This window comes from Orbicella franksi, chromosome 12 (genome assembly GCF_964199315.1).
Source record: "Orbicella franksi chromosome 12, jaOrbFran1.1, whole genome shotgun sequence".
Lineage (NCBI taxonomy): Eukaryota > Metazoa > Cnidaria > Anthozoa > Scleractinia > Merulinidae > Orbicella > Orbicella franksi.
In genome coordinates this window covers 20,599,846-20,618,825 of record NC_138156.1, presented here as the reverse complement: position 1 = coordinate 20,618,825, position 18,980 = coordinate 20,599,846, and the positions used below count along the sequence as shown (strand labels likewise).

General features: G+C 36.6%; 1 protein-coding gene across 1 annotated transcript; it reads left to right on the top strand.

Annotated features, from left to right (window-relative positions):
* The first annotated feature begins 3,343 nt into the window (after window positions 1-3,343).
* On the top strand, window positions 3,344-11,509 carry LOC145463055 (uncharacterized). The gene is made up of 4 exons (XM_081446766.1): window positions 3,344-4,696; window positions 9,500-9,650; window positions 10,609-10,739; window positions 11,186-11,509. The coding sequence occupies exons 3-4, from the start codon at window positions 10,659-10,661 to the stop codon at window positions 11,504-11,506; spliced, it is 402 nt and encodes a 133-aa protein (XP_081302892.1). The 5' UTR covers window positions 3,344-4,696; window positions 9,500-9,650; window positions 10,609-10,658; the 3' UTR covers window positions 11,507-11,509.
* Window positions 11,510-18,980: the final 7,471 nt, after the last annotated feature.

Sequence of the window (18,980 nt, the reverse complement as noted above, 5' to 3'; positions counted from 1 at the left end):
CGTATTATAATTAATATGGCTTGTAACTGGTGCAGTAACCAGAGAATATGTTGTACTCTATGAGTATGTTTATAGTAACATTAAAATTGATATTAAATACAAAATTGTTGCCTGAATGCTGATTTAACCTTGTATGAGCTCAAGGAAAAGTGGTTATGTCTGAAAGAATATTTTGAAAAAATCAACATGTTACCATGCTCTGTCAGTAGAAATACCAAAGACATTTTTAAAAGGTACACTAAAATCACAACTTTGCTCCTGCTTGGGATGAGCAAACACAAGCAAAAATTCTAATTATCAGTCTGCAACTTGTCTGTTTCCAGTAGATTCCAAAATGGTTCCTATCGGAAGAATTTGGGAAAGAATTTGGGATAATCCCGGATGTGACAGCTGGTTTTCTTAACTATTATAACACATGAGACCATCATAGTCGCTTATAACATTACACCCGCTTTCAGTGTTACGTGCATAAATTGTGCTTTATCCAAGACCTTGGAATTTCTGGGAATATTTGGGAATAGTGGAAGTATGACTGGGAATTATTGGGAATTCTTAGGAATTCCAAGTTATTCCAAGCCATGCAAATTATGCTTAATCCAAGACCTTGGAATTTCTGGGAATATTTGGGAATAGTGAAAAGTATGACTGGGAATTATTGGGAATAATCCTTGGAACTCCTATTATTTCCCAGAGTGCTTTAAAAAATGTGTTTGGAATATCTAGGAGTTTTGGGGAATAGCTAAAACACATGAAATATTGTTGGAAATTTCTATAAATTTCCAAAGTGTCAAAATTAAAGATGAACTCAGTGCATGAATCAATTTCCGTAAAAATCAACACGATCATTTCTCTGTAGTTCCATCCTTTTTTATTGTTGTCAAGCTCCAAGGTAATTATTTCCAAAGAAATGTACATTAATTCCAGTTTAAGTCTGACAACTCAACATAAAACTATAGCACTGATAACATTGCTTTTTAGATCCAACATGATTTGTTAGTGTATATGTGCCCATATGGACCCTTAAATCAAACACCCAGAGTTTAACTGATAGAAAAATGGATGCTCTTAGATTTGATAAATAGATTAAGCAAAAAATTCCTGTCAGCATAAATGAATATATATTATTTACAATTCCAATAAAACCAAAAGTATATATATGCATGTATATATTTAATATAATTGTAGATTCACACACATACCCATCACAACCCACTGTTGAACAATTTTTGACTTGATCCTTTTTGAATTTAGGAAAAAGAGGAAGACATCTCTCTCAGATGTCATAAATGAAAAGCTCACAGTTTCCACACACCTGCTGTACATTTGTAAAACTGTACTGTGACACTCTCTGGACAAATTACCAGTAGTTTCATTAAAACAACGATATCTTTAGCAGCCTCTCATTGTCATACAATGTCTTGAAATTAAGGCCAGAATAGCCGTACAGGCATATTCTTTGGCAGAAAATGTTTTTTTCTTAGGAACCATTAGTTTCACTTTCATCAGGGGAGTCAAGTGAATGGCCGTCAGTGTCAGAGTTCTCAAATTCTTCAGAGGAGTCAGAACTAGAAACTTCAACATCATTATCTGAATCACTGTCTGTGGACAAATCTGAGTTGTTGTGTATTACATCAGTTGGTATTTCTGTAGTCTTTTCAGGTATATGCAACTCCATTTCATCAAATGCTTCTGTGAAGCTTCAATTCTTGCATAAAGGTTGACTCCACAATCCATCAAAGTCATCCACAACATTTTTGCCAACAGCCATCTCACTCAGGTGAGCCGAAGACTCTGAGGTGTTCTGTTCATGGTGCTGGAAATGATCTCCAGCAAAAAGTGATGCAAGAGAGGGAGATGACATCAACAGGCCTGTGAAGACCGCTTTAAGCGATTTTTGTGGTCGAATCTTGTAGATTTTGGTATGGGCATAGTGGGATCATCAATATGTTTCTTGTATTTCCTTGTCCTTGCGGTCACTTTAATTCATAACACAACAAAATCAAACGAATCAAAAAGATTGAGTCAGTGGGAAACAAATAAATAACTGACACAAATAAATGACAATGCAAATAAAAAAAACCTACATCTTGATGTATTGAAAAGACTATAGATCTCATATCATGTTAATCCTTATAAATAATTCAAAGGAAAAATGAAAAGCGTTGCAAATTTATACTTGCTGCATTGTGCTGACTGGGTGTTGAAACATGTGGGCTCTCAAAATAGATTTGGTGGACTAATACAACAAGCTTAAGCTTATTTCGCAGAATTTATCTCGTTTCCTTAAGTCGATTTGAAACTTTTCAGGTGAATTTCGGCTTTTGGGGTTTTTAAAGAGCACACAATGCATCGCTTAGTTTGATTTATTTACAATTATAGCTTATCATAACAGAAAATCCCTATAAAATTGGATTCCTTACCTTTGCAGTGAACTTGATTTAAGTGCCTCACGATCCTTTGTTATCTTGACAACCGTCGAGAACAGATCAACCAGTTAAAGTACGTTCCATTTTCCTCCTTGATTTCTTCGTAAAAAGTCTGTGTAGTTTTTTCCTTTTGAAGCAAGACCCATCTTTCAAAAGACCACCAAAATCGCGTGGAAAGGGAAACAGACTTGCCATCGAAAGCGACTGGTCCGGCAGCCTCGTTGCCAGTCTCTCTCTCCTTCTTCTCCAGTTCCATTCTCTCCTCAACTGATCAACGGAACCAATCACAGCACGCCAATTTTCACCTGACTATCCTCGTGACTGAACGTGACAAAGATCGCGTTATTCATTCTCTTTTGGTTCAGCGTTAACGGTTGATCGCTCGTGCGTTTTAGTAGATTTCACTTCCAAAATTATATCAAAATGGTTTTTGCTGCAGTCCTGTGACCAGAAGAAAACAGGGTGAGTGTCATTAACGAGAAACAAGTTATTCTTGGCGAAGATTTGGAGCTAAAGGAAAGTCTTACTGTGGATGTTTCAACGGGGAAAAATTCAAAGGGCAGATTAGCCGTATACAAAATTATTTGGTGAGTAATCGAATTCAAGTAACCTTATATTATACAAAGTAAATTCTTGTATTTAGACAGAAGCTTTTCAATGAACTTTATCATCACGAATCATACACGAGTGGGTCACTCAGTCATGGTATGAAATTAATTCTGGCTAAAGCAAAATTGAAACAATTTAGGTTGCCCAGTCAGTGCGTGCCTAAACAATTTGATTTGCGAATAACAAGTAGTTTCTCTCGCCACACTTGTTCAAACGAAACAAATATAGCAGTTTTCTCTGATCCCAGTCAAAGTTCTTCACAAAAACTCCGACGAGGCAGCCACAGTGTGCATGAGTTGATACGTGTCTCCTGTGTGTTTCAGCCTGACTGTATGGCAATCCGTGTTGATCTTCAATTTTTGTCCACCCGTATATTCCTTTGTGTTTACTCTATTATTTAAATGTTCCTTTAATGTTTTAAGTGTCTTTTTTAATATTTCTAATGTCTAAATTTGGCTAAAAACCGTGATATATATATCCTCCAATTCGAGAGTTGTTGATACACTGACAGAAGAAGGAAAACCTTGATTTAATCAACTGTAAGCTCAAGATTTATGTAACATATTTATCAATAGTATACAAGCACCTTCACAATTATCAAGTCTTCTCTTTTAACATTTCAACCAGCTTACAGTCAGGTCTTAATTAGCTGCATGTATTAAACTGTGAGCACATAAACATTTGGATCTCAGTCTTACAGTACCTCATATATATCGCAATGTAATGTATTTTTTTAAAATTTGTTTTAGGTGTCATACAACAAACATGACGATTAAGAGGCTAGCTGTTGACACCCTAATTAGAGGGCAACAAAAGAAGCTGCAGAATCAACAGAAATAACTGAACAGCAGCTAAGTTTGCCTAAACTCAGCCTTTTTTAATTTTAAGGAGTGTTTCAGTTTTGTTCTTACCATTGATTCCTTACAATCATGAAAATCCAGATTTGTTCCACATAATAACAATAATTTAAGCTACAATCTTGTGAATGGAAAATTGTTGGATTTCTAAACCAAAAAAGTAAGTAAATTATCTGAAAGAGTTCTCTTTTTATCAAACATGTAAAAGTTTGACCATCATATATGTTTTCAGTTTTGCTTTTGATTCTTGATGTAATGAAAAAGAAACAGGATAGTTAATCTTATGTATAAATTCATGAAAGCAAATGTAATAAACCATTGATTTAAAACCTGTTTGATGTGATATCAGTGACTTTATTTGTTATTTTAATGCCGGGCATTAATCATCAAAATTTTGTCTGACCTACAAATGATACAAAATTCCCAGTTTTTCTCAGATTTTCCAAAAAATTCCAACCTATTCTCAAAAAATCCTACAAATTCCAAGTTATTCTCAGAAATTCCTAGGAATTTTTGGGAATTTTAAGGAATTTTCAAGGTGAGTATATTTCAGTTGGAATTCCTAGGAATTCCGAGTCCGAATTACCGTGAAAATTCACACCTTAGATTCCTAGGAATTCCTAGGAATTTTTTCCTAGGAATTCTTAGGAAATTCCTAGGAATTCCTAGGAATTCTTAAAGTTATCTCACAAGGGTAGCGGCCCAATTCTACCGGAAGTCACTATTGAGAGCCGATCGAGTACACTAATATCGTTTGAATTATCCCGTAAATCGGGAGTCCACAATCTTCTTCGTTCATTTGAGGTCAGTAATTATCATATACTTGTCGTTTTTTCCGCTAATAACCGGAAAAATTGCTAGTTTCACAGGTAAACCGTATTTCAGCCGTGTACATAGCATGTCGAAAGATGGAATGTCGAGAGATGGTCGAAAGATATCGCCTGTGGACGTAACACAGAAAGCGCGTGTAATTTAAATGATTTTGTGCAAGTTCATTTCTTCCATGCATGAGACACCCATCAGAATAATGTTTTAATAATTATTTCTTGTAAACTACCAGACGTTACTACGCCACACTAAGGGACGTTATGTCCGGCGTCCAGCTTCAAGCCTGTACAAATGTGTTAGATGTGAGCCATTGCAAGCTAGTTTTCATACACTGGAGCCTTGCTCAACTTCAATTGGTACATCTGTATATGGTTTATATTGTGTACGGTCAGTACGGTACATGAGCTGATACACGTGTTTGTATGTGTAAAGCAATTCCGGAAGCGTCTCTCAACAAGGTTAAAAGCTCGGAATTAATTGAGTTAAAATCGAAAGGGTTTCCACTCAGGGGACATTTTCTTTTGTCCCAAGATCATACCTAAAGTCACCTATCCGGGCTGAAGTTACTCGCGGGACTTTTCCCGAAGTCAGTTAAACGTTTATCAGCAGAGCTCAGAAAATGTGTCGTCATTCAAACGTTAGTCTCCAAGGAAGAAAGAAATCCAAGCCAAGTTAAAGTGTATTTGTATTCGAAAATCATGTCCGTGATCAAATTGGAAGCAACTGAAGTAGAACAGACAGGATTGACCAAGGGACCGTTCATTTTTTATCAGGTAGGGGGGGCTGGTGGGATTTGGGGGGGGGGGCATGCGAAAAAAAATGGCTTTCGAGGGGGGGGGCCATCCCAAAAAATAAGGCAAAAAGGGGGGTCACGTGAAATATTTTAGCAAAACTTTAAAATGGCATAATGTTTGAATATCAAAAAAATTGCTATAGAATAAACATAGAAGGCAGGATACAAATTTATTACAAACTTTCCTTCTGCTTTAAAAAAACGTTTGGCGACAAAAAAAGCATTTGTAGCTACTGAAAAGAAGTATTTAACACTGTTATTTTCGAATGCAACTTTCACTGACACTCATCTTCATCTTCGCTGTCGTCGAGTTCTTCGTCGCCGCTTGTGCTGCTATGGGAGTCTCTTTCACCGATGCTGCAAGAAGCAGCAATGCTTTCCGTCAGAGTGTACTCGTCAGGGTACATGAAGGTGTAGACATAATCTCCGACTTCCTGCTCAAGGTTGGTGGTGATTCTCCTTCTTGCAGCATTGGTGAAATAATTCCCTTCCAAGAGCTGTGCGATGTATGGCCCATCTCTTCTAAATAACGACGTGGCAACATCCTCAACTTTAATACACCCTTCCGGGACGGCCGTTCTAGGAGGGTACACAAGGCATTGTGGAAGATCATTTCCTAGCGGGTTTCCAACACAGATTCCATAAACTCGTTGGACGTTGTTTTCAGTCCGCTTCCTCTTTCTTGCATTTGACTTTCTGCGGTTTTCTTTTTTCCTTCTCCTTTTGTTGATGTGCTGTGCATGTTTGAGTATGCCCTTGAATATGCTGTTATAATTGCTCTTATTTTCTAGTGCTTCCATGTCCTGCGTGACCTTCGTCAACTTAGCTTCTATACATTTGATCTGTTTTACATTAAAACTGTGGGCATTCATCAATTCAGATGAGGGAGATGCCAATGAGAGGCCAAATGCCACACGCTCAGGGCGAGCCATAACTAGGAGATCCGAAATTGACTTCTCTTTCTTTTGATTTGTTTTTCAAACAACAGCTCTCTGTAGTATAGGGATTGTAAATATTGTCTTCACAGTGAGCACAAAACGCGAAGTAGGGGGATAATAGAGAAATGTTAAAAAAGTTGAAATCTAAATATTGTTTGCTCAATTTTTTTTTTTTGGGGGGGGGGTCATCCCAAAAAATGACCGCTGTAAGGGGGGACCACGTGAAAAAATTGGTAAGCTGAGGGGGGGTCATGCGATTTTTAAATGGTGCTTCCCAAATCCCACCAGCCCCCCCCCCTCCCTCATAAAAAATGAACGGTCCCCAAGGTAAACACATTTAAAACGAAGAGATTTAATATTTCTACTCAAACAAATGCAAAAAATATACGTTTCACTAACTCCATGCAGATATCGATACGGTTGAGCTCCGTGGAGATCGAGAATGCATGATTAAAGAGTTCAGTTAAGAATGCATTTTAGTTTTATTTTGATTTAAAGGAAATTAGTTTGAATTTTAAAGCACTGCTTCACAGCCATAACAGACAGGTCTTTTCTCTTAATTTTATATTTTCACAATAAATATGCATTAAGTGATGTATATATTTTCAAACGACCAACTACCACCGACACAATAACAAATAACTCTTGAGGTTCTAGTATTTTGTCCTCGACTTAGTCGTGCTTTTCTTGAAGTGGAGAAAAGAAAAGATTTCGAAAAGACATCTGCCAAAGGAAACGGAGTGAAAGCGAAACTTTTAGTGTTATACATCAACTCCAATCAGGGCAGAATAAATGAGGGATGTTGGAAATTAGACCTGGAACATAATCACGAAGCGAGAAAGAAGTTCTTTCCGGTGTCAGGGTCACGGTTTGTTTGTTATTTCTTCGTACCAGCTTTCTTTTTAAGATATTTGCCCAGTCGTTTTGTAGCCTAAACAAAGGTCATTCTGTGGTCCACCATTTGATGATGCAATCAGGAGGGGTAAAAACATCATATTCTTTAAAAAAATATTCGCTTTAGAACTTAACAACTTGTGTCAAATACGTAGGTCTTATTATTGATTGTCATTTAAATTGGAAAAAACATGCACATGAAGTGAGTAAGAAAATTTCAAGAGGCATTGGTATCCTATCTAAGCTCAGGCATTTTGTTACTGATGATATTCTTACTCAGATTTATCATTCCTTAGTGTATCCCTTTCTTACCTACGGCTTGGTTGTCTGGGGAAATACCTACTCCAAAACTCTTAAACCCATTGCAACTTTGCAAAAACAGGCTCTACGTATAATCACATTCTGGTTACTATGCAAACTGCCGTTTTTATGTTTAAGTATTACCATAATCTATTACCTTAGGTCTTTGACAATTACTTTACATGCATATCACCTAAATATAACTATAACACTAGGCTAGCATCTAAGTCAACATATTATATCGACCAGGTTAGAACTAATTATGGAAAATTCAATCTACATTCCTCTTGTCCTTCTATCTGCAACAATTTGGATGAAGAGATAAAAAGTTTATCTCCGCGTTTATTTAAACAAACCTTGACTAAGCAATTTCTAAGTTCTTATGCTTAATGCTAGCTTAGTATTTTTTCTTTAGGTTACTATCGCTCTTAATTAAACAATGCTCTGTCTATAACTGGTACTGTTACTAATTATATTTCTTTTTATATTTATATCTGTATATTTTTTTTTCTTTCTACCTCTTCTTTTCTTTATTTTTCCTACAACCGATTTAAAGCGTAATAATTCCTGTAACTACTCAGCTCGTTTAGTTTTTATTATTTTGAGTAGTTTTTTTGTTTATTTAAGTTTAATGTATTCTTTTGCTGAATGATATTCTATGTATTATGCAAAATAAAATGGTTGTTGTTGTTGTGTTGTTAACTGAGCAGCATGTCAGGTGTCCATTGCGTTATAGTGATCGAATATGCCATTTCTCTGTTTAGCCTTTGTCTAGTAAACGTCTACTTCTCCTTCGATCCCACGACGAAGAGGCTGCCAAATGTCTCGATAAAAGGAATAAACCACGGTATAGATTGTACTCATCATGAACTAGTGAACCCTAGCACAAATTACGTGCTCAACTAGTTTTATACTCAATTTTAGCAGTTTAATAGTCTACGCATATCGTGTTTTATACAAATAAAGAAACAGGACAAATATTTCCTAATTAAAAGTATTCATCTAGATGTTTTCATTTTCAAACAGAATTTATCATAGCAGCTTTCAGGTGCTTAGAATCTTCTAAAATAGATTCTCAAAGAATCTCTCCTGTTTTCTGTTTCTGTACTGTACTGGGCTCTTTGAAATTCACACATTCTACGAAAGGTATTTGTGTTGATAATCCTGTTTTGCAATTGCGGGATAAACTATTGTGTTATTTTAATTTCCAGCTTATGAAGATGCATGTCACGCGATCTAACGCTTGACAACCCCTGAAAATACCAAAGACATTCATGCTAATTTTATACCGTATAAAAAGGAAAGTTCTATCTTTTCATTTTCTTAAAAAAAAATTTACTAATCTTTTAGCAAAACCAAAAACCTTTTTTGGCTATTTCTGATCCTTTCGTAGCCTGGCATGGCGCTTTTCAAATTCCGATAGATGTTCTTCTCTTTTATGTGAAAAAATCCACTAGCGTAACACACTCTCCTGCAGCTTATAAACAACCGGTTTGCCACCATCAACGACAATCATTTGCGAGTAACATTTGTTAAGTCTTTATCGAGCGCGTGACTTCGGGGAATCCCCGAGCTGCAATTTGCATAATTAACTTCCTGCCAGTAACTTTTGTATAAATACAACCGCGGATCGCACTACAGCTAACTACTTTTGGAAGCTATACACTGGTAATCTAGTTGGAAAGAACACTGTCCTGAGAAAAACATGTCTGACGTACGAGTAGAAAACCGTTGTTTGGTTGCCTTCAAGTAGTTGGTTGAAATTTTATCTAATATTTAACCGGCTATGAGGTACAAGTAGGTTGTTTGAACAAGTATATATCGAAACAAACGTCTATTTTTCTCTTTCAACAGGCAACGGGAATCCAAGCTGCAATTCGTCAACACATACACGAACACCAGCGAGGTGGAAACCTCTTGAAGGCTGAGGTTGGAAATGGCCACGTAAACCAAGCACACGTTCCGCTCACGTTTACTGGAACCCGCACAGACGATAAAAGAACAGGTAAACTTTATAAAAAGTTTCATACAAACTGGGTCTGATACCAAAAACTTGTTTCATAAAAATTACTTCAAGTGGCCGACATTTCTTCTGAAAATCGAACGAACCGGAATGAGGACTCGGCTTAAAGTAGCATGACTAAAGAGTCAGTAAAACTAGCTAAAACTCTCTGAAGATTCTCATCACAAGACAAAGTACTTCATTATTTACAATGGTTCTAAAATTCAGTTTGTTGCTGTAAAAACAACAAAAACAGTTATGTAACTAGATAAATACAGGAATAAATAAAACGAAGAATTTAAGAAAGACACTGATATTTATAATGGCATTTTAAAATCCCTGGTTCGAATATAAGGACATTTTAGATAGTACATTGAAAACACTTTGAACAAGGTGCAGTGTAAGTGAAGAATGATCATCGCAGTAAATTTTTTTTTCAATTTAAGCAATTGGAAAGAAGAAGCCTGAAGCCCGTTGAAGCCCTGATTTTTTCAGGCTTGTTCTTTCCAATTGCTTAAATTGGAAAAAATTTACTGCGATGATCATTCTTCACTTTCATCTACAACCGCAGTTCATATATGAATTATTTCATATAAACTTCACATCATTTCACTCCTCACGGGAAGATATGAACTCAATTAATTGACCTCGCTCCCAATGTGTGGCTTCATAGCTCAGATGGTAGAGCATCGCACCGGTATCGCGGAGGTCACGGGTTCGAATCCCGTTGAAGCCCTGATTTTTTCAGGCTTCCTCTTTGCAATTGATTAAGCTGGAAAAAATTTACAGCGATGATCATTCTTCTCTTTCATCTAAAACCGCAGTTCATATATGAATTATTTCATATAAACTTCACAAGGTGCAGTGTAAAATCATATTTTCTGATCTCAAACATTCAGAAAAGTATCGTTTCAAGTGGTTATGTTGAATAGTGTTGAACTGAATTCATTTTATTTTCTAGAATTCTACCTGGAAAAAACTGAAAGTGGCGAGTGCCCATTGATATGTACCATGAGATGTGAATTAGGAGACCAAAATAATCGCTACTATTTGTGTGCAGATGATGACAAAGATGGCAAAGTATTTCTATTGGTGAGTGTTGAACAACAGCTTACTAGTGCCCCTTCAATAGGACCGCACACCTGGGAATGGAGACCTCCCCAAGGTCCGTGGTCATAGCTTTCGCGGTTGACAACTTTTGATATAAGACTTTTGGAAGAATCTTTGTTACCGTATTTTTAATTAAATGAAAAATCAGTTGTCCCTAATACTCTAACTTATAAAGATGGAAAACATGCTACTTGCAGAAGGGAGACACTTATTTTTGGGGGGGCTTGTCTTTTTTTCGGGGGGGGGGGGAAGGTTTGAGTTACAATAATGTTGTTCTTGACTTTCAATGCCTTGACATCAAGAAAGAGGGATGGGCCAGTTTGTGGAGGGCAGGAGGAACAGGGATTATTACAATCTAACATTGAAAAAATATATTTTCCACAGACTAACTCAACTGTCCAAACTATTCAACTTTTCTTTCTCACTAGAAATCAAATTCTGAAGACCTTAAAGATAAGAAGTTCATGTTTGAAATCAAAGTTGCTAGTGACGGTGGACGCTACTATACAATCATGTCATTGAGCACCGGAATGTTTCTTGTCAGCGACAACGAGGGAAATGCATCTTTGAAGAGATTTAAAGAACCACCGGAGGACTTACAAACATGGTTTCATTTCCTGCCCCACGTGATAGGCTTGATGTTTTGTAATAACGTAGAAACCCATACATTGGGTGTGGGTAACTTCAATTATGACAGTATACAGTTTGCAACTTCATATTGTCAGGCTTCTGAGGTGGAAGCATGTTAGAGTTCAGGCTGAACAATCAATATTTAAAATTATAACGATCTTAAATGATTCAGTTTTCTGCATAGTTTAATAAATTATCCAGAATTTCATCATAGAATTGAAGCCCAGAGTAATTCCCGTGTGGAATCAAAGCATGCAATATATGTATTCAAACAAACTCAATTTGAGATTTGAGGATAGGATACTTGCATAGGGATTCTCTAACCACGAATAGAAATAGACTTGATAACAACTTTTAGACTGTATTTAGACATGGTAAAACAACTTTATCTATAGGTTTAAACCTGTTTTAGGCCAATTTAATTAAATTATGGTATCTTAATTTCACTTGAACAATAATTGAGGCCAAGTTGCAATAACTGCAACTAGCCACAATTTTTAGGATTTAAATGTTTTAAATCATTCATTTGCTATAGGTGACAAAGACAACAAAACAATATACTACCATGACATTCACATTACTGTTGCTGTAGAGAATTGTTTTAAAAATGGTGTATATAGCTCCTTTGTTGCTGATATCAGTTTGTAGCTAGTTTTTATAGGAATTAACATCATGACTATTAGAAGAGGATGGACATTCCATATACAAACCCTATTTTTTGTTCAAGCTGATTGATATATTAGGCAGAGGAAAACAAGATGTATAGATTGTATTTTTTAATATCGCACAATGATAGGTTATATCAACAAGTAATAAATAAATAATATTAAGTACATATTATAACTAATATGGCTTGTAACTGGTGCAGTAACCAGAGAATATGTTGTACTCTATGAGTATCTTTATAGCTAACATTAAAATTTATATTAAATACAAAATGTTGCCTTGTATGATCTCAAGGAAAGGTGGTTATGTCTAAAAGAATATTTTGAAAAAAATCTATATGGTACGAGACACTGTCAGCAAAAATACCAGAGACATTTTTAGAAGATACACTAAAATCATAAGTTTGCTTGTGTTTGGGATAAGCAAGTACAGTAAAACCTGTATTAAGCTGACATTGGGACCCTCACTAGTGTTTTGAGCAGGGTGTCTACTCAAAACTGGTTGTAATATGTTGTGCAATAATAGTTAATTATTAACTCTTTTGTAAGACAGTGTAACACAGTGTAAGATCAAAGACTAGCACAGTACGATGTCCAGTAAATCAATGCATCAATCTGGAGTAATCACTTAGCCATTTAAAATGACATCGCTGAACAATGTCAAAGGAGTCTCAGCTGAAGCTTTAGAAGACAAAAGCCCTTGAAGTGTTTGCTTATTGCAGGTTTTGTGCACCAAAATGCCTTAATATTTGTGTCCGTGTCTGCTTAACAGAGGTGTCCACTGAACGCAGGTTTATTTTACAGTAAATGTGGAGGAAAATTTTGGGACTTCAGGTGGTAATAGAGGGTGTCCGCTTAATATGGCTGAACTCCCAAAAACTACTAGTAATCTGCCCAACACAATAGCCTTTAAAGAAATTCACAAATAAGCATTTCACCAAACTGATTATGAATTGAACAACGACAACAACAACAACAAAACCCAGGAATCTACATTTATAGCAATTGTTCAGGCATAATTTGAATATTATTTCTGCCGACAGCTTTGCAGTCGCTTTGGCGGTAATAGCCTTACCAGTCTTTCACCAATAACCATGAAAGAAATTTGCCCAAGCATTTCACCAAACTGATTATGAATTGAACAACAACAACAACAACAACAAAGCCGAGGAATCTACATTTATAGTAATTATTCAGGCATAATTTGAATATTTTTTTTGCTGACAGCTTTGCAGTCGTTTTGTCGGCAATAGCTTTACCAGTCTTTCACCAATAACCATTAAAGAAATTTACCCAAGCATTTCACCAAACTGATTACGAATTGAACAACAACAACAGCAACAAAACCCAGGAATCTACATTTATAGTAATTATTCAGTCATAATTTGAATATTGTTTTGCCGACAGCTTTGCAGTCATTTTATCGGCAGTAGCTTTACCAGTCTTTCACCAATAACCATTAAAGAAATTCGCCGAAGCATTTCAGCAAACAAAGAAAACGAGGAAATCTCCATACTTTGTAACCAAAATATGCAAATCACCACGTACGAGCGTCAAATGCAAACTTAGCAAATCTTCTTCGCTTTTAAAGTTAGAATGAATGAATAAATGAATGAGGGAAAGAAGGAAGGAAGGAATGAATGAATGACTTTATTTAGGTGTCAAAGAGTATTTAGCTAAAAAAAAAATGCGTTCTTGACCTTTCTTGGTTGCCAACGGTACCAAAAGAAATTTTAGCAGACTACGAAGCTCTCCCTTCTAGCTCCTGCTAACTGGTGTACTGGCACAAGGAAAACTTGAAAACTCGCCGAGCAGTATTTATAAAATAATAGTTTCATAATTTTTCAGAAGTGAAGTTACAACAAAGCAGAACGAAGAGTATAGTCGCTTACCACAATTTGGCAATATTCACTCTTCCAGGCAGAAACTTGTGAACACTAAACTGAACTAATGTTTTCGCCGTCATTCCCTATTCCTGGCTCGCTAAACTTCTCGGCATTCCTCACTTATATTTCGACTCCACTCTATAATCCTGGCTCGCTCGGCTTCGCGTCGTTCCTCGCTTATATTTCAAGGAATTTTTTAGTTTTTTTTCGCCTCCTTTCTTTAGCCCTGGCCCGCTCTCTTTGGCTACTGCTTTGCCTGTCAATTCTTGCTCTCTGCCGTTCTCTTTCACGTTCCCTGTCTTGAAAACGTAATATCAACTCCGCTATCGTTTGTTGATATAACAACAGAAATAAGTTTTCTTTTCTAAATGGAAAGCTTCTGTTTAAAACGACACTTCTCTCTCAAAATGGTTATGGTGTTTCCCTCCAGATAAACGAGGGCTGCCCAATTTCCCGCCGAAATAATATTACATTCTTCAGCTCCCCCGTTAGGCTTACCTTGAGACTCCCCTCTCCTCCCCTCCCCTAGAGTGTGCTCGCTTGTACGGTGATGTCATAACCAAACTTTCTCGGCTTGATGACTTACCAATGTTGTTGCGCTTCGGGAGCTGAACCCCTAAATTTTGATTCTGTGGATTTTGTGCGGTTTTCTTAATAAATAAACAAAGCGATTTCCGCCGAAGTAAAGGCCATGCAATTTTCGTTCATTGTATATGTTTTTTGTCTTGTGTAAAAAATGAAGGCAGCCAATCCATTTTTCACTAAAACATTGAGTAGTACGTTGTTATAAATTAACACAAATAAATAGTTTTTGAGGTTTTAGAACTTTTTTGCGCTTTTTTTTTGACGTGGAGGAAACAACCGGTTTCAACACGAGATCTCCTAGAGAAACCGAGAATAAAAGTATTATACTTGTACGACCATGTACATCAATTCAATCATGGTAGAAGAAATGTAGGGTGTAAGAAATTAGAACTGAACCATAATCACCGAGGGTGAGACAGCAGCTCTTTTGCTATGAGAACTGAACTTCCAATGTGTCACGGCCATTTCTTCAGGAAACCTTTCTTTTACAACTGCGCAGTAAGTCAGTTGTCCGCTACGTTGTACCTATCAAATATTCCATTTCCAATTGTCTTGTAAACGTGTTCTCTTCTCAGAGTCTCTCGAACTAAATATACAGTCCGACAACAGTGGACTAAGACGACTTAAGTCCTTGGGACACTGATGTAATGCCATAAATTATCTGTGTTCTACAACTGAGGTTTGAAAAAACACTGCCATCTTTAAAATAAAAAGACTCAGGAGAAATTACGCGGAAAAACGCGGCCACCATTGTAGGTGGGGTGGGGGGTAGAGGGGCGAGGGAGAGGGCAAGTGAAGTTGCATCCGCGCGCGACTGTTTGTTTAGTGTGCCAGAAAAACCGCCACAAGTGCAAATTTGTCCCATAAGCAAGACTTTTCTCCATAATTGTAGCAACTTGTCTCTCCACCGCCGAAAGTTTTTTCGGGGACAATCCGCTGAGCAATGTGGGTACAGTGCGCCTGCACTGTACTCGCTAAACCTCTCCGGCCTAGAGAGAAAGTCAAAAATGTAGCAGCTCTCTCATAAGCTTAGAATTCTATTTGTCGTCATAGTGTATAGCTGTTATTGTTTTAGGGCTAGGTGCATTGTCTCTGTGGCTTGTTTTATTGTTCTCTCAAAGGAAATCGAGCCATTCATGCATGTGAGACGAGAGCTGCTACATGAACCGAGAAACTATGTTATATTTAGAACTCGCGAACCCTGATCGTGATTCTGGAGAAACAAATCACTTACTGAAATGGTTTTATACTATAATACTAGTTTTTCACGTCAAGTCTACCCATTTCAGGTTTTATAAAAATAAAGAAAGACGGCAAATATATCGTGACTTAGATTTCTTAAATTAAAAATGTTCGTCTATAAAATGTTTTCATTTTCAAACAGAATTTATTAAGTAGCTTTCAGGTCCTCAGAATCTTCTAAAAAAGATTCTCATGGAATTTGGGTTCCTTTATCCCTCTGTAATTCTGCTCTTTTCCTTCTTGCCGATCAATTTCAAATATACTACGAACGTATTTGTGTCAACAATTCTTTACAGAATTGCGCGATAAACTGTAGTGTTTTAAAATATTTTCCAGCTCATGAAGTTGCAAGTCACGCAATCGATCGCGTGACAGCCCTAAAAATACCAAGACGTTCATACTAATTTTATACCGTATAAAGAGGAAAGTTCTATCTTTTCATTTTCTTAAAGAAAGTTTTACTAACCTTAAAGCAAAACCAAAAACCGTTGTGAGCTATTTCTGATCCTTCTTTCGTAGCGTACCATGGCGCTTTTCAAATTCCGATAGATCTTCCTCTCTTCTATGTGATAAAATCTGGGGTCTTCCCCGCTACCGTAACACACTCTCCAGCAGCTTAAAAACAACCGGTTTGAAACCATCAACGACAATCATTTGCGAGTACCGTTTTTTAGGTCTTTATCGAGCGCGTGACTTCGGGGAATCCCCGAGCTGCAATTTGCATAATTAACTTCCTGCCCGTAACTTTTGTATAAATACAACCCCGGATCAGAGTTCCGCACAACTTCAGTTATCTACCTTTGGAAGCTATACACTGACAATCTGCTTGGAAAGAACACTGTCCTAAGAAAAAACATGTCTGAGGTACGACTGGAGAACAGTTGTTTGGTTGCCTTCACGTAGTTCGTTGAAATTTTAACTTATCTTTTTAATCGGCTATGAAGTACAAGTAGGTTGTTTGAACAAGCATATCCAAACAAACGTTTATTTTTTCCTTTAAACAGGCAACGGGAATTCAAGCTGCAATTCGTCAACACATACACGAACACCAGCGAGGTGGAAACCTCTTGAAGGCCGACGTTAGAAATGGCCATGTAAACCAAGGACATGTTCCGGTCACCTTTACTGGAACCCGCACAGACGATAGAAGAACAGGTAAACTTTATAAAAGTGTTTCATAGAAATTGGGTCTGATACTAAAACATGTTTTCATAAAAATTACTTCAAGTGGCCAACACTTCTTCTAAAAATTCAACGAACAAGAATAACGCCTAGGCTTAAAGTAGCATGACTGAAGAGTCAGTACAACTCTCTGAAGATTCTAATCACAAAGACAAAGAAATTCAATATTTACACTGGTTCTAAAATTCAGTTTTATGTTACTGTAAAAACAACAAAAATAACAACGAAAACCAAATAAATAAATAAATAGATGAATAAATAATATGAAGAATTTAAGAAAAATACTGATATTCATAATGAAACTTTAAAATTCCTTGTTCGAAAATAAGGACATGTTAGATAGTACATTGAAAACATTTTGAACAAGGTGCAGTGTGAAATCATATTTTCTGATCTCAAACATTCAAAAAAAGTATCGTTTCTCATGCTTATGTTAAATAGTGTTCAACCGAATTCATTTTATTTTGTAGAATTCTATCTAGAAAAAACTGAAAGTGGTGAGTGCGGCCCCCTGACATGTACCATGAGATGTGAATTAGGAGACCAAAATGATCGCTACTATTTGTGTGCAGATGATGACAAAGATGCCAAAGTATTCCTATTGGTGAGTGTTGAACAACAGTTTACTAGTGCCCCTTCAATAAGACTGCCCACCTGAGGATGGAGACCACCCCAACGTCCATGATTATAGCTTTCACGCTTGACAATATTTGATATAAGACTTCTGGAAGAATCTTTGTTACTGTATTTTTAATTAAATGAAAAGTCAGTCGTCTCTAATACTCTATTTTATAAAGATGGAAAACGTGCTAATTGCAGGAGGGAGACACTTATTGTTGGCAGGGCTTGTCTCTTTTTGTGGGGCGTGGGGGAAGGCTTGAGTTACAATAATATTGTTCTTGACTTTAAATGCCTTGACATCAAGAAAGAGGGATGGGCCAGTTTGTGGAGGGCAGGGGTAAGAGGCATTATTACAATTTAACATTGAAAGAATATATTTTCCACCCACTAACTCAACTGATCAAACTATTCAACTTTGCTTTCTCACTAGAAATCAAATGCTGAAGACCTTAAAGATAAGAAGTTCAGGTTTGAAATCAAAGTTGCTGGTGACGGTGGACACTACTACACAATCATGTCATTGAGCACCGGAATGTTTCTTGCCAGCGACAACAAGGGAAATGCATCTTTGAAGAGATTTAAAGAACAACCGGAGGACTTACAAACATGGTTTCATTTCATGCCCCACGTGACAGGCTTGACGTTTTGTAATAACGTTGACACTCATACATTGGGTGTGGGTAACTTCGATTATGACAGGATACAGTTCCCAACTTCATATTGTCAGGCTTCTGAGGTAGAAGCATGTTAGAGTTCAAGTTCAACAATCAATATTTAAAATTATAATGATCTCGAATGATTCAGTTTTCTGCATAGTTTAATAAATTTTGTAGCATATTATCGTAGAATTGAAGCCCATAGTAATTCCCATATGGAATCAAAGCAAGAAATGCATGTATTCAAATAAACTCCAACTGAGAGTTTTTGCTAATATTTGATATTAGGTTATTGGCATGGGGATTGTCTGACCACAAATGGGCAGAGCCTTAACAATTTGTAGACTGTATTTAGACATGGCAAAACAACTTTAGCTATAGCTTAAACCTGTTTCAGACTAGTTTTTTTTTAATTAAATAATGCTGTCTTAATTTCACTTGAACAATAATTGAGGCTTAAGCTAGCCACCAGGATTTACATATTTTAAACAATTTTCCTATAGGTGAAAAAACATACTACAGTGAAATTCCAATTAGAGTTGCTGTAGAGAATTACTTTTTAAAAAATAGTGAATGTAGCTCTTTTGTTGTTCATATCAGTTTGTTAACAGTATTTTTTATAGGAATTACGTGGTGACTTTAAGAAGGGCGATGGACATTTCATGTACAAACGCAATTGTTCATGCTCTTTGATATATTAGGTAGAGAAAAATAGAAGTCTAACTGTACTTTTCAGCATCCTACAATGATTGGTTG

What these genes read in the sequence shown, in the direction of transcription:
- LOC145463055 (XM_081446766.1), top strand. Translation starts at nt 10,659, where the DNA reads ATGAGATGTGAATTAGGAGACCAAAATAATCGCTACTATTTGTGTGCA. An exon ending in ATGGCAAAGTATTTCTATTG is followed by an intron (nt 10,740 to 11,185) that starts GTGAGTGTTGAA and finishes CTTTCTCACTAG; the next exon opens with AAATCAAATTCTGAAGACCT.